General features: G+C 34.4%; 2 protein-coding genes across 2 annotated transcripts in view; one reads left to right on the forward strand and one right to left on the reverse strand.

The window, feature by feature from the left end:
* Positions 1-203: 203 nt before the first annotated feature.
* On the reverse strand, positions 204-7960 carry LOC308640241 (thyroid transcription factor 1-associated protein 26-like; the record flags this gene model as incomplete). The annotated part of the gene is made up of 4 exons (XM_081312216.1): positions 204-445; positions 3359-3458; positions 6570-6813; positions 7807-7960. 4 exons carry the CDS (start codon positions 7958-7960, stop codon positions 284-286), a joined length of 660 nt encoding a protein of 219 aa, XP_081168342.1. The 3' UTR covers positions 204-283.
* Positions 7961-8103: 143 nt separating this feature from the next.
* LOC308640249 (putative methyltransferase-like protein 25) overlaps positions 8104-15380 on the forward strand; it is a 98650-nt gene continuing 91373 nt past the window's right edge. Inside the window, 2 exon segments of the mRNA XM_081312220.1 lie at positions 8104-8374; positions 8376-8410. Coding sequence (XP_081168346.1) covers positions 8148-8374; positions 8376-8410 — 262 coding nt within the window. The 5' untranslated portion in view covers positions 8104-8147.

Here is a 15380-nt window from a genome sequence, read left to right on the forward strand (position 1 = left end):
ACTAAACTGAAAGAGGTACATGTACTTGAAATGCTTCCTTGAAAGCTGTCACTCTTATTTTTAAAACTTTTATTTCACAAATATCATATAATACAAAAGTAGTACATACTTGATCATGTTTCTCAAATAGAAGGTTCTTTCAGTTCTTCAGGTCATCCTTCTTCCAGAGGAAAATAAATGTCACAAAATCTACAGCATATATAGAAAATTTTCTTTCACAAGAACAAAAATATTTGCAGAATTTAACCCTTAATCATTTTTCCTTAGGAAAAAAATTTCTGATTTAACTTTTTTCTTGTATTTTTTGAAGAAGATACTCCATTTGTAAATTCAAGTTTGGTTGGCCCTTTCTAGTCTTTTTGCTCAATATTTTGAATGCTTCCATTTTCTTCTTTTTGTAGAGTCTTTGAGCTTCTTCTCTCTCTTTTTTTCTCCTCTCGAACTCCTGAAATTATTAACATATGTGAGTTCACTAATCACAAGCAGTAGAAATAACTTAGAAGTGGTCTTGAGATAGCTATCACCATGCAAACACTCTTCAGATTTCTCTCTTACATTCTGTAAAATGTAAATAGCTTCCCCAAATTGAAGCAGTATATAATTATTTGTCTTCACACTATAAAAATACATGGTATAACATGGACTAATGTAAAGTTACTGAACCATTTTACATATTTATATGCAAATAAAATTAGGTCAAAGAGAGAAGACATATATATCTGTACTAATTAAATCCACTGAAGTTAGAGAAGACTAAAGATTGTCTAGTGTAATTTTCCAAATAAAACTAAAAACTTCATTTCCAAAAACATATATCTGGTATCCCTTTTGTCATCTGCTTTGCAGTTTAACTTTTTAAAAAATTATTGACTACTTATGATATATGTGCAAAATATTCTGCTAAACATTATGATTTTGACCATTAAGAACTAGAGTTATTTTGATATGTTAAAATAAATATTCAAGTCTGAGTATAAAGAAAAAAATTCAAAGTTCTAAATGGTTCTGAAAAGCCACTACTCAAAATTTACTACAATATTCTTAGTAAATATAAAAGTTAAAAGTTCTTAAATAGTGTAATATGCATACCATTTTCCAATTTCTCTGTGATGCACATAGCCAAAAAAATAACACATTACACAAATACAGGACTTATATTTACTCATAAGTAACAAAATACTTTCACAGACTATGGGATGGGTGTACACGTGAACTCACTCCACCCCTCTGACCTTTATCCTGATTGGCTCCTGTGCAGTATATAAGCTGGGCTGGGTGCAGGCAGCCAGTTGACCGTGAAATCACAGTACATTCCATTGTCTTAAAACTTTTTATGCTAACTGGGTTCAGTGGCACACACTGGTAATCCTAGTGAGGCTGAGGAAGAGGATTGCAAGTTCAAGACCGGTGTCACCAATTTAGGAGACCACAGCAACTTAGTGAGACTTATTTGACAACAACAAATTTAAAAAAAGGCCTGAGGAAGTGGCTCCAGTGGTAAGGTACTCCTGGGTTTAATCCCCAGAACACCACCTCCCAAAAATTAAAAATAAAAATTTTGACGCTAGTTTTCTATGTGCATATTACAGGTGAGGAGCTGAGCTAGTGATTTCTGACAGGATTGTTCAAGATCTCTGATAAGTGGTAGAGCTGAATCTTTTATCCAAATACTGTGAAGTTCCCATCATGCTACATTATATTACTTAAAATTACATTTTTTTTTGTATTTCATTTATTTTTATAAGTACTTGAGTTTTGAATCATTATTTGTAAATTTAGGTATATGAAGCCTAGTTTACCCCATGGAGTTTTTTTAAGCAAAATATATGTATTTTAATATCTTTACCATCAATTATGGGTCTATACTTAACGTTCTTAACAATTTCCCATGTGTAATGGTGTTGAGCTTTAAAATCTGAGATCTACTAGTTCTAAGAAATGGCTAATTTTCATGATATAAAACTCTTTTTATATAACCCGTTCTATATAAAGGAAATTTTAAAAGTATACAAAATGTTTAACAACATAACGGTCCTTACTATGCTTCACCTGATATACTGTTTCCAAAGATGGCAAACTGTGCACGCTTAGTAAAAAGCATAAGGGTCCAGTATTTCCAGAAAGATATTTCTTTCTTTTTTTTTTTTTTAAAGAGAGAGTGAAAGAGGAGAGAGAGAGAGAGAGAGAATTTTTTAATTTTTTTTTTTTTTTTTTTTTTTTTAGCTCTCGGCAGACACAACATCTTTGTTGGTATGTGGTGCTGAGGATCGAACCCGGGCCGCACGCATGCCAGGCGAGCGCGCTACCACTTGAGCCACATTCCCAGCCCCCAGAAAGATATTTCTACTTCATCCCAGTCTGCCATTGTTAAACTCTTAAGTTTTCTTAACTACATATATTTATTTTAAATCAAAAACAAAAAGGCAATTGAACTAACCATAACCTCTATAACAGGAAAATTTTGTCAAAGCTATAGATAATTGTTGTACTCATTGGAAAAGTCTATTAAAATTCTGATTTTCTGAATGATAACTGAAACTTTCTGCTAAGTTAAAAAATAGCTAACAGGGCTGGGGATGTGGCTCAAGCGGTAGCGCGCTCGCCTGGTGTGCGTGCGACCCGGGTTCGATCCTCAGCACCACATACCAACAAAGATGTTGTGTCCGCCGAGAACTAAAAAATAAATATTAAAAATTCTCTCTCTCTCTCTCCCCTCTCTCTAAAAAAAATAGCTAACAAAATAATATATAAAATAGTAGGTTTTTTAGTTGGCAAAAATCAATTCTCAATATTTTATTCTAACACCTCCCCTGATTTTTACTTGTTTTAATGCAAGATTATGAAAATCATCCATATTTTGTATTTTAGTGGTTCTCAAATTTTATTAAGCATAAGAATCTCTTTGCAGGTTCTTGAACCATTATCCCAGGTGCACATATTATTAACCCCCAAGCAATAATTTTAAAATTCTATTCTTGACTGAGCAGTATTTCTTGAGATAATATAAATAATCAATGAATGTGAACATGATGCAATTCTATGATTCTGCTCATTCATTCATTTAAGAAATATTTACAGTTGGGAGGCAGAGGCATAAGGATCACAAGTTCAAGACCAACTTAGTGAGACATTGTCTTAAAAACAAAAAAGGGCTGGGGTTGTAGTTCAGTGGTAGAGTACCCTGAGTTCAACCCCAATGACCTCCCCCCCAAAAAAAGAAAAGAAAAAAGAAAAAAAGAAAAAATTATATATATTTACAGAGAGAATACTACCCCAAGAATACCACCCCAAGAAACACAAGTTATATTCCAGATAAATAAGGGAAAATGTACCCAAATATTGTAAAAGTAGAACTTACTTGTTTCTTGGCAGCACGTTTAGCTTGTATCCGTTCATATTCTTCTAGTGCTTTTTGATTTGATGTTTTCTTTTTATTCTTTTTTGGAATAGTCACAGAACTTTATAAGACAAATAAATCAAAAGTTTTAAAAATGACTTAACCAAAATTATGATGCAATTGTGTCAAATACATATTTATATACAATCTTTTCACCCAAACTTTTCAGTCAAGTTATAAAGAACAGAAAATAGACTGTCACTTCTCGTTCACTCCTTAACTCTGATACCTGAGTCTCACTAATGCATATTAATTGAGAATAGAAGAGAGAATAGGAAAAAACAATTTGCATATTAATAATAATAAGATTAAAAACATATTTGCAACTTGCAACTATATGATTATGAATCATATACTTGTTGATCAATTGTACTTCTTCTTCTGTAAAATGTCTGTTCAGTTCCTTAGCCCATTTATTGACTGGGTTATTTGTAAGATTTCAACTCACTCCAGTCAGAAAGACAATCATCAAGAATACAGGCAACAATAAATGCTGGCGAGGATGTGGGGGAAAAGGTAAACTTATACATTGCTGGTGGGACTGCAAATTGGGACAACCACTATGGAAAGCAGTATGAATATTCCTCAGAAAACTTGGAATGGAACCACCATTTGACCCAGTTATCCCACTTCTCAGTATACCCAAAGGACTTAAAACCAGCATACTACAGTGATGCATCCATGTCAATGTTCATAACAGCTCAATTCACAATAGCTAAACTATGGAACCAACCTGGATGCCCTTCAATAGATAAATGGTATATATATATATATATATATATTATATATATAATATATATATATTATATATTATATATATAATATATATATATATTATATATTATATATATATTCATTCAATGGAATATTACTCAGCTTTAAAGAATGAAATTATTCCATTTGCCAGTAAATGGATGGAGTTGGAGAATTTCATGCTAAGCGAAATAAGCCAGTCTCCCAAAACCAAAGGCCGAATATTTCTCTAATATGCAGATGCTAATTCAATATAAGGGGTGGGGGGCACTAGAGAAGAATAGAGTTACCTTAGATTAGGTAGAGGGAAGTGAAGGGAAAGAGGGGAGGGAATGTGGAGATAGGAAGGATAATAGAATGAAACAGAAATTATTAGTTTATGCATATTTATGACTGCATGACCGATATGATTCTACAACATATACTCTCAGAAAATGAAAAATTATATTCCATCTATGAATGATATATCAAAGTGCATAAATGCATTCTACTGTAATGTATATCTAATGGAAAAAAAAATTTTAAAAAGATTATGGATCAATTACTGGGTGGTAAATGAAAATTCTTGGAAATATTTCACCATGGGAAATAGAAAAAGCTTTGAAAGATCCTACAATGTTAAAAAAAAATTTAAAGACAGACTAAAAAAATACATTACATTGAAAGACATTATAGAAGTTGCTTGTATGAAGAAACTTTAATCTCAAAGTTGTTTGACCACCTTGTCTCAATTCTATTTTATCCACCACCATGCCTTGGACCTAGTTTCCATTTAGAAATGTTCAATATTACAGCATTTTCACTTCTTTGAAAGTGTTCCTCCTTCAAAGGCTAATCTAAATACCTGGGATACCGTTTATTTCCTTAGGATACCTGACTGAGTAGTAATCTTTCTTTCCTTTGTCTCTCAACTTATCACTATCTTCATACCATAACTACAATAAAACATTTTTCTGCAACTCCCTTGCTAATGTAAATTAAAAAAATTCATTATCCATTATTAGAGTATATGTCCTCTTAGCTCCTAATCTTTCCCCCTAACTTTTCATAGTCAAGTTCCTAGAAAGAATAAAGCACAGAGTATGACTGTCACTTCCTATTTACTTGTTACCTTTTCAGTGTCTCACTTCTGGTTCCCAACTCCAATCAAACTACCCAGGCCAAGATAGTGATGCCCTCCTATCCAAGGATCATCAATGGGCCTTTTTGGTCTCTTTAAATGACTATTCACTACTTTTGAAAAGTCTACTCTCTTAGTTTAGGTGACCTTTTTTCTCTTCTGATCCTTCTCACAACTTTCCTCTGCTGAGTTAGCTGTCCTTCCATTTCCCCAATTCTTCAATTTTGACAAGTTTATTTATCTTCTTCAATGACTTTTTTTTTCAATCTCAAAATAAAAAGCTTTTTTTTAAAAAAAAATCTTAACTTGTTTCCTGATTTAACTCTTCTCACTTCAATTATCACTGGTAATAACTCAAGTGTATAGTGCTAGTGCTTACTTTTTCACTGCACAACTCCATTGTTTAGTAATATGACAGATAAGTCTACTGAAAAAAAACAGAAGTTTTAGTCTCTATGCCTTTATCCCCAACTAAACTTTTTTCCTAGAGTCCTAGTGCGCGTTAGTTTTAGCACAAATAATTCATAGTGTTAAAAGAACAAATTATGGACCCAAGTATCATCTGACTTCTTTGAAAGTTTAAGTTTTTATTATGTTTTTACCTGAAACATGTGGAGAAACAGTTTATACTTAGCTCTTATAATACCAAAGTGTTGTGGAGCCATGTCATTTTTTAGTTACAACCATTTCCTATCCTTTGAAGAAAATCCAGATTAGTAACAGGAGTAGTAGCAGTTTACACTTATAAGAACTTACCATGTGTTATACATCCTTTTAAATGCCTGATATAAATTAACTCTGTCATCACACATCAAGATATACTAACACCATTTACCTCAGTGAATGATCTACTCTACAGCTATGCAACACAGTGGCTCTCAATTACACACTTATTATCCTTCCCAGTTTAAAGGACACTAGGAAACAATATGCTAAGTTTGGCTCTACAATCTAAGCTGTTATTGACCACACTTACGATAATTCTCAAATATTACTTAAATATATTAGTAATAGGAGTTAGTATGGTCCAAGTAAGTTACATGTACGTAAGGCAGAAAGCCAAAGCTCAGATATTTTAATTTTAACTTCATCACTTCTTCATTTATGCTAAACTAGTCTAATTCAGTTATTTAAAGTTAAAAAGAATTCTTCCAAGAAAATATGATCACCTACTTACACCATGACTTCTAAATGTGTTAAATAAGAAAAAATCACAATTCCTATGTAAATTTTCCTATAATACCTTTCAGAAAATACTACTTACATTTAAAGTAAAAGACTTCAGAAAAAAATACATACTTTTTCGTTTTGCCACACTGTTCTGGTTGAGGCTGATCAACTTGTTCTTCTGACAAAGACTGGGTAACTTTTCTCAGTTGCTTCCTGAGTCTTTCTTCTTCAGCTAAATAAAGATGTTTCAGATGATCTGGATACTGATCTGTGAATTGGGATTCCTGTGATATTTGAGCCTTCTTTTTCTTCCACAGCAATTTCTTGTAATATTGTTGAATCTTCAGTTTTCTCCGAAATGCAAAGCCTTGCCCTACATTGAAGGATATAGGTAATGATTATTATCACAAAACATAAATTGAATGAAAAGATAAAGCTGTTAATTAAAAATGAAATCTTAATACATTATTGCATTCAAATGTTACAATTATTTTGTTTTATTCTTTAAGAGAAATGTGTCTGGCAACAAATTTAAGCAGAGGGGCTGAACAGCAAGTTGGCCATCTACAAAAAGATTAGGCAGAAATTTGTCATACAGCCACCTAAAAATCTCAAAAACTGACCAGTTCAGACTGTTGCAAACTTGAATTTATAACTGTACTCACAAATCAAAAACCAAATTCCTCTAGGTCATCTAACATAATCAGGCCCTTCAACAAATACGTACAAATAAACACATCTTTTTACCTTAGAGAAACTTTCTACAATACGTTGTGTAATAAGTTTCTCTAAGGTAAAAATACTGCAACCAAAAGAAAAAAAAAAGTGCTTGACTTTCTTGCACAACTAACAATTATCAGAAGACTTAACTTATTTTATAGTTATGCATTCAAAATGGAATCTGAGGGACCTAACAGCAAGAAAAAAAGAAAAAAAAAGTTAAGAAGAACCGTGAGATGCAAATGGCTATTGCGATATCTGGAATCAGCGAAGTTTGAAGTTGTATTTCTGGCCCCATCCTGCACTCCATTCTTACCATAATACAGGTTCAAATGTGTAAATGTAACACACCCAAGTGGACCTGCAGGCGCTCTCTCCTTAGGGCCACAGAGGAAAGGAGTTCTCATCAAGTCTGATATTATTTCTAAGGAGACATTTTAACCCGATTTAAATGATCAACTCTACCCCCATCTGCCCATCCAGAGCTCTGGGAAGCGCACGGTTTCAGCGGTTTTAGGAATGGCTTCCTCTGTCCCCAGCAGGACCCAGGTTTTGGTTCCTAAAACCTTCTTTCAAGCTTAGGCGGGTCGCGCGTCCCAGGACTTCGCAGGCCTAAGGGCTTCTAAATGGCTGTCTTCTTACGCACCCTCGCGAACGCTGCCCGAAAAAGCTTGAGGATAGTTAGGCCGCCAGGTCCTCTTTTTCCCATTCTTATTCCTGCATCCGACAGGTGAAACCCCCTCAACTCGCCTCTCCAAACCACCGGCTCTCAACCTCGCTGCCGGCCTGACGGGTGCCATAGTGGACCAATTCGGTGGACAGATCCCCAGGACGGACGTTCCTGAAAGACGTCACCAAACAGAAGCAATCCATCGCCAAACTAAAGGCCAACTCGGAGCTCCACTGATCAGGTCTGCACCACTTTTGTCAAGAGTCGATGCCGCACGGCCATGTTTGCGCCACCTACAGCCTGGGAGGTTGCGCGTCATGGCTGCTGCTTGCCCTCTGCCGGCGACCCAGGACCTGCCCACGCTACATGCCAAGTTACAGGGACTGCTGCGGTTCCTGAGGGACGCTCTGCCTATTTCCAATGCGCACACGGTGGACTTCTACACAGAGTCTGTGTGGGAAAAGTTGATTGACTTATCTCCGGAGACTGTGCTGGCTGCGTTGAAGAGGTCCGCGGCGGAGGCGGAGGCGGAGGCCGGTTTTCGGAGGGCGCCCCCTGGTGGAAGCAGAGGCGCGAGCAGGTGAATGACGGAGTAGGCGGGGTGGGAAGGGAGGAGAGATGGGTCCTGTTTGCACCGCGAGCAGCCAGGTGGAAGCACACCTGACCCCGGCAGCGGCTGGGCGTCGTCTTCCCGGGAAAACAGGGATCAGTTTACTAGGGACTGGGTGGTGACAGCCTTTCTGCGATCCCTCTTTTGTATTGGGGTGTATTGAGACTTACCATAATTAAAGGAAAACAAGGGGCATTCATTTAGTCATAAAACAATTTTTGACTTGAGGGAAACCGGGGTACAGTGCTTTTACTGGGTTTATAGATTCTAGGTGGAAACATGGTAGGGAATAAAGTTAACAGAAAAAAAGGTAATTTAGGATGTTACTAATGGCCAAGTAGAAAAATAAAAACAGTGTGAGGCGACAGGGCTTGTGGAAAGAGCCTCCCTAACCTAAGATGGGAAGGTATTAGTTGGCCTAGAGCCAAGGGAACAGGATTGCTGACTGTGGGAACCACAGGATAGACTAGCCAGGACCTGATGGCAGCAGCAGGTGCAGTCATGGAAGTACACAGAGACCAGGTCACATAGAGCTTTCTGGGCCATAGAGAGATTTGGTATTTTAAATGTGTTGGAAAACCTCTGGAGTCACTTAGGCAGCTTGGTGACCTAATCTAATATATATATTTGAAAAGATAACTCTGAGGGATTTTTGAAGAATAAATTACACAGTGGTGCAAAAGCTAGTTAAGAGGATTTCATGCTGTGGGGCTCGCTTGTCATCCCAGTTACTTAGGAGGCTGAGGCAGGAGGATGGCAAGTTCAAAGCGAGCCTTAGCAATTTAACAAGACCTTCAGCAACAGGAAGACCCTGTCTCAAAATTTACAAAATAAAAAAGGGATGGGGATGTGAATCAGTGGTTAAGCACCCCTGGGTTCAATCCCCTGTACCAAAAAAGAAAAGAGAGAGAGAGAGAGAGAGAGAGATAAAGAAGAGATTAATTAGTGTAGGAAAATGATGACTTATTTGAATTAGGATGGTAGCAGTGACGATTTTGCATATCTGCTAATGCAGTGGTGAGTTTTTGTGGGCTCTGTAGGTCCTGTCCCAGAGTAATGTGAATTCTACTAGAATCTATATTTTGAAAATAAAAAAACATTTTTTTTGTATCCAACAGCAATGAAATCTAGAGAAGATTGTTAACTTTTGAAATATCTCTAGACCTAAAAGCTTTTTTATGCAAAATATTCAATTATTCAACTGCTCAGCTACTTCTTGTATTTAAGAGTGAGTTTTCATAATCTGTGTTATAAGGAATCTTAATTTTTGATGATGGAAAGATGGGCATTTCCCTCATTATTATATGAGGTTCATTATTTGTGTCAGAGAAGAGCATTAGAATCATTTTGACTAGATTTGTTCTTTTATTAAATAGTTGTGAGTTATTATGGACATTATAGAGTAGCTGTGAAATTTGTAAACTTTGGAGTCATAATTCAAATCCCATTTCTACCATTTATCAGTTCTGTGATCTTGGGGAAGTTCATTTATTACTCCAGTCAGCAAACATGATAATCAAGTGTCAACTGTGTGCCATGTACTTTTCTAGAAATTAGAGAATTGTAAAGGGATGAAGTAGGACCCCCCCCCAATTTTTTTTAAGTGCTACAGAGAAAAAGTACATAAGAGAGAAATAAACAAGGGGAGACAAGGTCTTATCCAGGCAAGACCTCATTGAGGTTACTCAGGAATAAAAGATCTGAGGAGAAAAAGAAACCATGATAATAGCTATTTGAATTTTTAAAATTAATTTAGGTTTTTTTTTAGCATAGTGTAAATTATCACTGCTCTGGGCAATATGCTGAATTAGTAAGTATTAGAAATGGTTGAATTTAAACTTACTGCTATTTGAGAGGAAGAAATAGGCAATCCTTGAGCCTCCCTTCTGCAACCTCTGCAGGGTCATTATTTTTCAAAACGTATGTTGTCATTTGTAGAGCTGAGAATAGGTTAGTATTCTCTAAGCCTCCCAACCCAAGTGTGCCTGATTATTTTTATTTTTGCAAAAATTACTTGGTATTTTCTGAGTAAAATGTTGAGCTAGGTGTTGTGAATACAATAGCGAGCAAGGTATAATCTTTTTTTCAAAAACTTGCATCCTGCCAGGCACAATTGCGCACCAGAGGCTCTGGAGGCTAAGGCAAGATAATCCCCAGTTCAAAGCCAGCCTCAGCAACTTAGTGAGGTCCTAAGCAACTCAATGAGACCTTGTTTCTAAATAAAATATAAAAAAGGGCTGTGGATATGGCTCAGTGGATAAGTGCCTCTGGGTTCAATCTTCTGTACCAAAAGAAAAAAGAAAAAACATTCCTTTTTAGGAGACTTTTATTTTAGTTTCTTCCCATTTCATGTGATCTAGTAATTTAATTATTATGCTTTTTATACATCAAATAATCTTTAAAAATCCTGTGCTCTTAGTATTGCCCTAGAATTGCTTTTTGATTTATTATATATTATTTAATTTCAACTATGTGAAAGTGCTCTTATCTAAAACTAGTTGGTTTCATTTTCCAAATAAATGTTCAACATTTTTTAATCTTTGAGGTTGAAAATGTGTGGGTCTCAATTGTTCTATTGCTTTCTGAGTTAATTGTCATAAATTTCCCCTACAAAATTCTAGTCCCGTATGCCACAAGTTAAGCTGTTCTTCATTTATTATTTTAGTCATCTTCCTGTTCCTAAGAATTTTGAGCTGAAAGAATCTTTCATGACAACTGTTTACATACGAGGCACCTTTGACTTAATTTACTTTTTAACTAATTTATTTTTTATTTAGCAAATACATTTTTAAATTTGTTTCTTTGAATATTTTTGTTCCTCTCAAGAGAAAAGAATCTGATAGAGTTAAAATACTATGGTTAATTTTTTCTATCTTTATATTTAATGTCATTTTTATAAATATAATTGTGAAATTACTTTTGGCATGATGAAACAAACTTATACATTCAATGTGATTTTAGTATTGGTACAGTAAAGATACGAATGTCAATTTCTTATTAGTTATTTCTTATTCCTTCCAAAAGCATGGTTTAAATGTTTAAGTAACTTATTAAAAATTTCATATACAACTGTAAATTAAGCTGTAATGACTTAATCAAAAAGTTTCCTAGCACATAATTGGGTGATATTAGTTTCTTTTAAAAGCAACAGGATATATTCTGTTTTTTTCCTTGGTAGAGTATAGGAAGATAGATAAACTCAAACATTCATAAAATTTAGCTAGGCCTATCTTTAATTTTCAAAAGTTGATAAGACATTTTAGCATTTGATTAAATTTAATTAAAAATTTATCAAAGATTGAAGTTAAAAGTCAACTGTTAACAGAAGCCAGAACTTTAAAATGCTTAATTAACCCGTAATCCCAGTGGCTTGGGAGGCTGAGGCAGGAGAATTGTGAGTTCAAAGCCAGCCTGGGCAAATTATCGAGGCCCTAAGCAACTCAGCAACTGTCTCTAAATGAAATACAAAAAAGAGTTCGGGGTATAGCTCAGTGTATAAGTGCCCCTGGATTCAATCACCAATACCAAAAAAGAAAAGTTTAATAAAATTTGTATTGAATAAAGGTAAATTTTTATGTTAGAAAACATGTTCAGTTCAACTCAACCAGTGAGCATTGTGCTGTGGGACTTTTATCCAAAAGGAAAATAACAACTATGAAGCCTTTGCAGTAGCACTGGTGAGAGTTAATAGGGTTTGAACCACAGCAGTGATAGAGGGAGGAGGTTTCCAAATGAAAGACATTTTTACATCCAGATGGAGGCGTGGGTAGATGTATAAATTGAGGACACAAGAAATATTTAAAATAACGTGAAGATTTTTAACTTTAACACTGAATGAAAATGCTCTTAAGACAGGAAATAAGAGAAAGATTACGGTAAAATAACAACATTCAGTTTGGTTCTGAACCTTTGAACTGAAAAAATCTTTAGAATTTTTGTGTAGAAATTAATACAAAAACTTGTGTCCTTTGAAGATTATTATGAGGAAGGCACCACTGGTTTCTTGAAATTCTGATCCATAGGCTGTGTGATATTGAGTTTCCCCTCACTCCTGTAACACAAATTTTGGTGCATAATTTCATTTTATCTTATGTCACATTCTAAATGTTCTAAATCACTCTCACCTTATCCTACAATTATAAATATTTGGGCTGAAATGAGATTTTATGCTTCTCTAACAGGCTATTGAAGTCCTCGTAGAGGCCTCAGTGATTACATCCACAGAGTTTTTAGGAGAGTTCGTCTCTCTTTCTGTAGCTGATGATGCTACAATAGTAAGTGTATTGAAATATTGCTGTCATTCATGCATGCAGGCATTCATTCGTTCATTCATTCATGCTGTGTGCAAAGTACTTGCTTTACAGTTAGCTTGTAGCAGTAGTATTTTGTCTCTAGAAATAGATTACACAGTGAATCTTATGAAAACATTTTTATTCCTCTTTCAGAGACTTGTCAGCTATTTTACATGTAAAAATTACTTTTCAATTTCTGGAAACTTTTAAATCATTCTGGTGGAGAGAAGGTGTTAAAGGGGAATGAAAAAAGTGGTTATGAAGACAGAGTACAAAATATTTTAATCTCTACAGGAGGAAATTATTGCCAAACCTGAAGCTGGCAGGTTTGCTTAACGTTTTATTTTTTTTTTTCACTGCTATTTTGCCTGATTTTCTTTATTGTCCACTATACTTATCACTGTGGCATGATAACAGAATTAAGAGCAAGTTCTGAAGTCAAGACTGCCTCAGTTTACATGCCCTGCCACTTAGTATCTGTGCAAATTTGGATCAATCATAGCATCCCTATGTCTCAGTTTTTTCCTCAGTAAATGGGGATAAAAGCACTATAACTAGCTTAGAAAACTGTCATGAAAGGAAAAGAGTTTGGCATAGTACTTGGCACATAGCATAATAGTGAAGAATTACTGTGAACCCTGACAGGTGTCATTTCCCATAGTGTTTCATAACATTCAAGTAAGAGACATTTATTTTTGAAATTTAGTTTTTATTATTAATTGTAAATGTACATTCATTGTATTTTTAGTTTTGAAGTTGTATTATGAATTCGTCTGCTTAAGACTTTCATAATGTAATATATATGAATGATTTTTCTATCTTTTCTTACACATTGATCTCTGATATAAAAGAAGATATTCTGGTCTCATATTTATAGAAAATACCTCCTTCCTCCACTTCTCACTCAGTTAACCTATCTTATAATAATTGTCTTATAACACTGGCCTTTTTCTTATACGAAGTTTCTCTTCTTTGAAATAGTAGGTTGCATGAAAAATAAAAGTATGTAGAGAACACAAGAAAAGCATATAATGAAACAGAACAGGAACTTCCAGTAGAGGGTGTTATGGGCAAAATAATCAAGCCACATAATATGCAGGTAAAATGGGCAACAAATTTAACAAGCTTTCCCTGTACAAAAAGAAAAAACAAATCTAAGAATTAACTAAATATAAGTAATCCTGTGGTTTCTGTTTTACTAGTTGCTGATCCCAAACTGGTTATACAGGTACCCAAGGAAGCACTGTGCAAACTCTTGACACCATTATCATTGTCTTATAACTAACTTTTCACATACTGTTTCAGAGACAGAAGTAAAGACAAGATTGTTGACATTTCTTTCTTTGAATCTCTAAAAAGTAGCAAGTCATGGAAGTTATAAGTGGGCTGAATAACTTAAAAACAAAATAAGTATAGTGGATGTAGTTCCATAATTCAAAAATATTTTATTCATGGAATTCTGGCCTGAATAAAATGGTGTTAACTCTAATGATATAAACTATTGGGCTGGATCAGAACACTGGCCTTTTTAAAAATTAATTATTGTTGAAAGTTATTATCATTGCAATTTAGATCTCCAAAATTTCTGAAGTAATGGGGGTAGGAGGCTATTATTGAAAGCAAATTAACAATATTTAATTCAGGTTTGATTGAAAAATTTTCAAGTATTTTCAGTAGGATAGTTAAGTTGATTTGAACCTTTACTTTTCCAACAGAAACATCACATTTCTTTCTGTTGGCAACATTGTCCAATAACTGACTTTTATAATAGTCCCTTTGCACATTGAGATTTAATACTCTTATTCTATCACACTCTAAGAAATTGCTGCCCTGGAACTTGGGGATGTTGAGACTGCTCTTAAACCTGAGAGTCTCACTTAATAGTTGACTGAGTTTTCCCCTCTGTATCATGCCTAAATATTTTGATGTGGATTTTATTACTTTTTGGCTGTATCAGTTCAGTTTGTAAAATGTCCAAAGAACTTTATATAACACATAAAATATATCTGAAGTAAATTTGCTATAGTAATTTTGAAATCTTCTTTTATTTTTAGTTGATTAAAAAATAGAAGTTACATATCCCTGCCAATTTTCTATTAATGAATTTGGTAAACATTGCCCCCACCTACTTAAGAGATACTAGCTTTCAAAAGATAATAGCTTAAATATGTTATTTTTGTTTAGAATTCTATAAACCTACATCAGTTATCTTGCTTTCAGGCCTTGTCAAATAGCATCATTATTCTTTGTGTTTAGGTGAATTTTTATAATTTTGTAATTAACTGTGAGGATCAGCTGTGCTAGAGAAGACTTCAGTGGTATATAGATTGTACCACGCTTTTATAAGGTGAGCATTTTATGTATTTTATTTTTCCATTGGATGGAGTTTTTTGTTGTTGTTATGTCAGTTTTTTAAAAAAATAATTATCAGCAAATAGGCTTACTTGGACCCCTCCATCTAGAGTTACTTTGAACTACTACAGACAAATTGGAATGCCTTTTTAAAAATCCTCTTAAGTAAATTGACTTGACTTAAAAATGAACATAGAAAAATGAGATTAAGCAAATTTGTCAATGTGCCTTTACATATCCATCAGAATAGGCAGCATTATGCTATAATAATAAGCCTAAAACCTCAGTGATGGAAA

Source organism: Spermophilus citellus (genome assembly GCF_964194105.1).
Source record: "Spermophilus citellus genome assembly, contig: SCAFFOLD_91, whole genome shotgun sequence".
Lineage (NCBI taxonomy): Eukaryota > Metazoa > Chordata > Mammalia > Rodentia > Sciuridae > Spermophilus > Spermophilus citellus.